This window comes from Leptosomus discolor, chromosome 2, assembly GCF_034619465.1.
Source record: "Leptosomus discolor isolate bLepDis1 chromosome 2, bLepDis1.hap2, whole genome shotgun sequence".
NCBI lineage: Eukaryota > Metazoa > Chordata > Aves > Leptosomiformes > Leptosomidae > Leptosomus > Leptosomus discolor.
Window position 1 is genome coordinate 72,705,040 of NC_141392.1, and position 8,271 is coordinate 72,713,310.

Here is an 8,271-nt window from a genome sequence, read left to right on the forward strand (position 1 = left end):
GCCCTCTCTGCTGGGCTGAGTAGTACTGCGTTGCTCTTCCCTGTGTGAGAATCATCAGTTTATTTTCCTAAAACCAGCTGCCTTTTAAAAACTATTCTGCACACCTCTCTGAACCTAAAGTAATCACTTGGACAAACGGAAGCTTCTCTAAAGCAGATGTGTTGATAAGAGACATTTTCAAAACCTTGTATCTAGTCTCCTTTGTATTTTTCTGAAATTCAGTAATCCTCTTCCCCACTTAGCTTAGTGAGTGGCTGACCCAAAGCCAGCGGAGGTCAGAGAAAAGGCTTCTCCCAAAACAGTAAGTGGTTACAAGACTGCAGGAAAAGGGGGACTTGGTGGCATGATCATTTCTTGTTTGTTCCTTAGACAAACGCCGTTTAATTCCAAACAGTGCACAGGAGCCGCGTGACACTGCAAGGAAAGTCGTGGTACAATTCTTTGCCTTGGACTGAGGAAAAAAACCCAGATAACAGGATGTTATAAGAGCTGACATTTGTGTAGTACGGGTGTATAGATAGAAGCAATTAAAACTTAGGCATTGCGTTTATGCTGGCTTTCTAGGCTGTTTGACAGTCACCAGAGACATGTTCAGAGGGTATTATTGTGTAAAGGTAAGGGTGTGAAATAAGCATCTCCACGAAGTGACTCATTCCTCCTTTCTCTCTCCATTGACTGTACAGGCAGCCTCGGCAAGGAGCTTAAACTGGACACATAAAATCTGGGTGGTTAAAACTTAGTAAAATGAATCCTGCTGTGTGGTCTGGAGAAGGGGGGTGCTTTCCTATTTATATAGCCTTACTGTATTGCAGCAAATGTGGAACTGGCCTTTTCTGGTGCTCTTATAAATGATAATAAACAAGAGAATAAACAGGTTTATATCCGCATTTCCCAAGATAGCTTCTTGCACACAGAGGTTTCAGTCCAAAGATCTCTGAAAAATCTGTTAAAATAAAGACAGGCAGTCAATGCTTCATGCAGTTTAGTGCAGTGGAAATGCAGGATGAACAAAATTCTGCCTTTTAGCACCTTTAGTGTCTGATAGAGTAGCAAACCCCAGTGAGTCACCCTCAAACCATGCAAGATCATATGCTTCATTAGACAGGAAACACAGATACATCTCCACTGATATATAATACAGAGTGGAGTATTAAAACGGATATATATTTGTTCTATTTATATTCTTACTGGCAATGTGCAGAAACTGAAACACAGTTCCTCCATCTCCAGGTGGCCAGCAGGTATCAGGAAAATACTCCCTACACAGGAACTATCTCCTTGAGCTAACCAACATAGCTGAGGTGGAGAAGTCAGGGTTCAATAGCCACCTTTCTCACTCTTAACAAAGATATGTCATCAAGTGCTTCTTCTGCATGTGTTCACTGTGGGGTACATCTTTCAGCCATGCCAGTAAGCCAGCCAGTCTCTTCTTTACTACAACATACACTGTGTGACAGGGACAAAGGGCAAGGTATATATGAGAAAAACAAGAGGGTATTAGTGAGAAAAAGCCAATGAGGCTGCACTTCTAAATACCTTACCGTATTGAAGGTGTTAAGCATCGTATGGTATTATGTTACCCAGAATTAGTAACTTCTCAGGCTGGCTGTTTAGCTGGTGTAAATCAGTGGCATCCCACTGGTTGGTATGGAGCTTTGTTAATTTGCGCTAGCTGAGGATCTGGCCCTGAAATAGCTGTAACAGAAGATCAGCATCTCTAGGTCAGTTTGTTCAGTCTCTACCAATCAGCTTTTCTACTGACGTTTTTTTCCTTATTATATGTTGTCACCTTCTGAACTTAAACACCAAAAAAAACCCATCTGCGTATCAAGACATCACAAAAATTTGCACCCTTCCAGGCAAGACTTCAAAACATGTTGTGAGCCCACACAGCCTGCTGAGCAGGCAAGCAAAGACACTCTGTGATACGCGGCCCAGCTCGGCACCGCGGCTGCCTGCGGCAGGAAGCAGCCGACCAAGATGCTGAGACTGGGGAGGGGGAAGCACAGATTTTATCAGGTCAGGACCAGTCTCCTCAGAGGACCCTAACCAAGCAAACTCCATCCCTCATTAGAATGAGTCAGGCGATCATAGTTTCTTGCGTCAATTAATGTGAGGGTATCTAGAATAAGCTTCTGCCTACCCTTGGAGAGGTGCATTGTAATTAATTTACCTGCAGTTTGGCTCAGATGTTGTGCATTAAGCACACCACTACTAGGAAAAGTGTCCAGCAAGGGCAGAGCTACATGCATTTAGGACCTGAGACAAGTATCTATGCAAGTACAGCTCTGAGCTTTGAACACGCCATTTTAGTTAATGGAAGCGGTCTACCTGAGAGAGCACAGAGCTCAGCGGGAACCTGCTTCTCAGCAGAGTACCTCTCAGCCTGTACAGAGCTCATGTCCTGAGGTAGGTTGTTTAAAGCGAACATGGGTAACCCTACACTATGCAGCAATCCACAGCGTAGACAGCCCCTCAGGATTTAAGCGTTTGGACTTGACTCCCCGTCACGACTTCAGATTCCATGAAGGTGTTCCTTGGACGCCTCCTCTTGCGGTGTTTGTTGGCTCAGCCAGGCTTTGCTTGTGAAATCTGAGGGGATCACATCACATGGTTTATTCTGCATTTACTCACGTATAACCCAGCATGACTATACATCAATCAACTAATTTTAGCAATGTTAAAACTGAAAAGAAAATAATTATATCTCATTAATATACTGACCTACCTCTCTACTCCAACTTCTCTCTGTCTTCCTTCAAATTCTTAACATTTTTTGGAAGGGGCTTCCGAAGATTCTTCAGAATTCTCTGCATTGGCTTATGGCTTCCCAGGGTGTTGGTGGTGCTTCTAGCTCTCACATTTCTGGGGGAATTTCACAACATATAATGATTTTTTTCCTCAATTGCTTATTTTCCATAACTTCTATCTCCATCCATCACATAACTAAATGAGCAAAAATTATTTACTTGCTTTGCTGACTTGCATGAGAAGCAAGCATTGTACTACATAGCTTGACGACTTTGCATGGATTTCTTGGCTTGTACAGCAGAATGGTGCTAAGCTTTCATAGGTGCCGAACACTGCACTGAGAGATGACACAACAATGAAGGAAAGGGCACCTGTAGTCAAAAATCTCATTGTGAAAGTGGCAATGTAGCTTATACATGTTGTTTCATAGGAGAAAGGTCGTCAACATTATATTCTTCCTCTGTCTTAGGATAGGATAGGAATATTCTGAAAAAATAGTCTTCCTTGCGTCTTTTGTTCCCAGAGCTCAAAAAGTAAAACCAAGGCAAGGTGTTTGATTTTTTAGCTCTTTCTCTATAATGAGAAACACAGAGGTGCATAGGCTGAAAAAGGATTATAATATTTTATATATTCTGTAGTTCTTCAGACCTGTTGGGGAAAGAATTAGTAATGTATCTATATATCTGATAAAAATATCTCAGTGACCTCATACTCACATTTGTGTAAACATCACCTCATCAGTTCCAGATACTTATACAGGAAACAAATCTGAATGCTCCTCTAGTGTTCTATACTTAGGCAGGTCAGCCGGCATATGTCTAGTCTGTAAATACCCAGTTTTACTTGGGTCCTTATTTTAAGTTTTCTCTCTTCAGAGTTTGTGGCAAACATGCCCTCAGCGTTTGCCAGTGTGCCTTTTCCAAAGCAGCTTGCCCCTGAGGGTTCCCATTAAAAGCCTTTATTAAACAAAACCCAACTATAAAGAAGAGCTGTACGGGTTGGTAAAGGCTTATGCGGGACTGAATTACTAAATATTGCCATAATAGTCCTGAACTGACAAAGTGAGTATCAAATGATTTTTCATAGCTGTCAGTCACTGTGGTATGTGAGCACAGTTTGCTCTGTGTCCCAATCCACATCTTGTTAACAGGTTTCTAAAATCAAAATTCTCCTTCAGACTTTTCCTGGTAATCTTTCCTAATGGACTCTAGTGTGCAGAACAGACTTCTGACTTTATAGCTTGGGGCTGTGTGTGTGTGATTACAGTGACACAATAAATTGTACGTTGCCTGGTGCTTACGATTCTTTTGAGCAGATAACCCTGAATGTCATGTGCTTAATTTTCAAGTTGTGAAGTAAAATAAGGAGGGAGTATAATAAAAGGAGTTACATACTACAAAAATAAATGCAAAAAATAGCAACAATTGTAACTTGAGCCTTTAGTTAATCATTTTTACATTTTTTAAAGGATGCATCTCCTGCAACAGATTTCAGGCAACTCTGTATATGTGAACAGCATCAAACTAGGGAAAAAAATATAAAGTTTTTAGAAACGGAAAACCACACTGGATTGCCAAGTTCAAGCTTTTAGAAAGATTATTACAAGTCCTCTAGAGAGACAATATATAATGATTTAGTAGGTAGAAAACTGCTTAAGTTACAGGACTCTCTAGCAGTGTTATTAGGAGGGTTACACAAAGGTACAGGTTAAAATCACCTTGGCTTTATGTGGCCTACCTTTACTACCAAAAGAAGTCATGTATTCATAACTGTATCGCTGACTGTGGAGGTATGAATGGTGATGATCAGCCTTCCCGGAGTGATTTCCTTGAAACTATAATCCATACAGGCAATAGCAGAAAATAAATTTGAATCGTCAGTCACTCTTTATGCAGTCACTAGACCAACTTCCTCCAACAGCTGTCTGACTTTTTCGCTTTCTGACGCTACACGTGTATCACTGAGCTGTTGTCTTGTCTCTTTTTTTAAATGCAGATAGTGACGTTCCATGTGCAGATTCGGACAGTATTCTTTCAGCCATGCTAATGGAAACAAGGAATCAAGAGGGCTTAAATTATTTGGTATTAGTCAAAGAAGGCAGCCAAGATCAAGGAAGCATCAATTCTACTGAGCTTAGTTAAGTCTGGTTCTCTCTGGTTGAAAGAAAGGTGTAAAGAAGAGAAAAAGTTGTACCAAAGAAGACATAAGCCAAGGAAAATATTCTGCACGTCATCGTACTTTCAGAGATGTCTTAAAGAACCCAGCAACTCTCTAAAACTTTAAAACTACCTGAAAATACCATAAGGTACTGAATGATGTGTACCAGAATAAGATAACAATTACGTATCTTTTGATTTTCTACGTGTTATGGTTTGGGTGTTTCACGGGAGATAGTTTAAGGGAATAAAACACGTAATCAGACAGCAAGTGATTTTACTGTGGTGTTGGTTAAACTTATGCAATCACATATGCCTCAGACACAGGCTGTCCTTCCAAAAAGGGAGTACTGGTATGCTCTTTCAAGAAGGAATCAACTTGCTATGAAAAGAAAAAAGAGTTGAAATCTAGCTTCATTGTGCACAAATGAGATTTTACAAATCGAAAAACTAACATAAATTCGTGTTGTGTTTTTATGAACTCATAATCAGAAGGCAATTGAAGAAGGGTGACTGGGTTGTCCACTGCTGGGGATGCTCTATTTCACTGTTTGATTTAAACAAACGCCTATAATCATCTTGAACGTTAAGTTGCACAGCGACTGATCTGTGAATCTAGACAGTCCTGTTTTCTTACATTTCTTTTCCTCTCTCTTTTTAATGTTGATCTTCCTCGCTTATTTTTTGTCAGACTGGGTGAGGGGAGATACTTTTCCTTGATGTGTTTGGAGATCAAGCTAAAGTATATTATAAAATAATACATAAACCATTACTGAATAAAAGACAGAAATAAGATGTTTGGAACATTTCATCATGAACAGTAGTTTGCAAATTATGAAGAGCTGTTCACTGACATCTGTCAGGAAGCTAGAAATGTGGTCTGATTTTATGCAAATATTTGATAATGGGGGACACCGGAGAGTAGTAAAGACGCCACCTGATGTCTGAATGTATACATTTTTCAGATGCAACTCCACTGAAATCAAGCTTCAAAAGTTTCTTAAATGGAGATCTAACACAAATGAACAAGAAATTTGGAGGTTGACGGTTTTACTCAAACGAAATATAAATTGAGAACTTTTGAATTAGGATTCTTCAAAATCCCTGACAAAGCCCATTCAAACAGTCTATGATTGTTTAAATATTTTGCCTTCATCTACAAATGAGTGTAAAAGCCAGATTTGTTAATAATGACAATTGCAGCACTTGGCTGTGCTGACCAGACCATGAGGGATGGATAAATAAATAAACACTGTAGAGCGTTTCCTTCCTCTTCAAGTGCTGCTTGATGGATTGTACAGCTATTCCTTCCATTTCAATAACTTAATCATGAATAACATTTACTAACCGGTAGCATGGGCTGGTGAGAAACCAGGAAGATCCCAGGTCTGTAGTCATCACACCTGGATAACTTCATGTGCATATGTAATTCCACTTATCACTCAAGAGGACTGCTTAGTCAGCAAGCCGCAGACAAAGGTTTTGAAAACCAACAGGACTTCATATGATCTCTTTTTCTTTAGCAGGAGAAGCCTTCAATCCCGCCAAAATTTTGTCTAGGCAACACCTTTCACAGGCCTCATGACTGCGTCTGTGATGTGATAACCCAACTCAATTCAGTGTGCTGTAGGTCTGAGTTGGAAAAGAATCTTGCAAGAGCTTGTCCAACATGGGTAAACTAGGTTAGACCGTTTGTCTCTGGCAGATCAAGTGAAAGTGTGAAGAAAGCCTCGGGTTCAAGTGTCTTGACTTTCAGCGCTATTGGCTTTTAAGTAAGTGTAAATGGTTTTAAGGGTGATAATGTCATTTAAAAGAAATATGTGTTTAGGGGAAAAAAGAATCCTGACATATCAGGAAGGTTGAATATGAGATAAGGGTACAAGTGAAGCAGTTGTGACCACACTTGTGTGGCATACTGAGAGAGACCCATCCTCAAGCATAGAAGCAGTAACGTGCATTTTTACCTTCTTTGTTTGAGGTGTACGGTGAGACTGAGTCTAGGGTGTGATATCTATGTAGTAAGAGGAATTATTTCTGGATTCCCTTGTAAGCCAGAGGAAGACACCTACATAAGAGGAGAAAGCTATCCTGGGAAGACTCCTTTTGCAAGAGCTGGAGGAACCAGAAAGTGGCGTCTGAAGTGCAAATCATAAATGCATAGGGGCTCCTGTCAGCAATTGCAAAAGCTTCTTAACAAAATATCTTAACAAAAATATCATCCTCAGGCTAGTATAAAGCAGATGGACCCAATCTTCACTTGCATGTTAAGCTACACTGATGTACAGCAGAGGAGAAACTGCCTCCAAGTTTTTAGCTTCTCAAGATTTGGGCTGAGACAGGTGGACCTTTGCCCAGCCAGGTCCTGAGAAAAAGATGACTAATCTCCCTAAGCCTCCTCTCCATTTTATTGCTGAGCATGACATTATATAGCATGGAATATAGAATCATAGAATGGTTTGAGTTGGAGGGGACCTTTCAAAGTCATCTAGTCCAACCCCCCTGCAGTGAGCAGGGACATCTTTAGCTGGATCAGGTTGCTCAGAGCCCTGTCCAACCTCACCTTGAATGTTTCCAGGGATGGGGCTTCTACCATCTCTCCAGGCAACAAGTTCCAGTGTTTCACCAATATCTCTTTCGTTAGTTCGAGTCATCTGCCTGGTTGTGTCCTCTCTCAACCTCTTGTGCACCCCCAGTCTGTTCACTGGGAGGGGCAGATGGAGAAGCAGAGAAGGCTTTGCTGCTGTGCGAGCACTTTTCAGCAATAACTAAGACATTAGTGTGTCATCAGTATTGTTTTGGTCGCAAATCTAAAACAGTAGAAGACGAGCTGCTAAGAAGAAAATAAACCCCAACCCAGTACAGTCTCTAACCTGCCCAGGAAGAGGAGACCTGTGCCCCCAGACGCTGACCAGGGGTTGCCCTAGGTGAGTCTCTGGGTCGCAGCTGGTTACTGTCTCAGGCTCTTCCTTCTTCCTTGATGCCAGCACAAGACACTTGGTGAGATCACTGAGCAACGATGGTGAGCATGCTTCAGGATGTGATACCACACACAACCCAATAGTGCTGGGCTCTCAAATGGCAACAACGGAACTCTGAGGCGTGCTTGGACAGACATGGACATACTGTGTGGCTTTAGTTGGCTTATTTAATCTCTCAGCTGCAGACTTGACATCCATATGAATGGATGAAAAATATTTACTGCTACCTATGAATAGTATTTACTACAACATAACACAAATGCTGTGGTGATTAATTAAAGTTTGTAAATTATTTTGTAAATATGAAAGGCCAGGGCAGATGTTAATTATTTGTTAAGGCAGCATTTTCTGTGGCATCAGTTCTAGGTCTGCTATGTTCAGTCCCC

General features: G+C 41.0%; 1 protein-coding gene across 1 annotated transcript in view; it reads left to right on the forward strand.

Annotated features, from left to right (window-relative positions):
- Positions 1 to 4,892, forward strand: part of ROS1 (ROS proto-oncogene 1, receptor tyrosine kinase) — a 75,271-nt gene extending 70,379 nt beyond the window's left edge. The window contains exon 44 of the mRNA XM_086461272.1: positions 4,751 to 4,892. Coding sequence (XP_086317398.1) covers positions 4,751 to 4,892 — 142 coding nt within the window. The remainder of the gene's footprint in view (positions 1 to 4,750) is intronic.
- Positions 4,893 to 8,271: the final 3,379 nt, after the last annotated feature.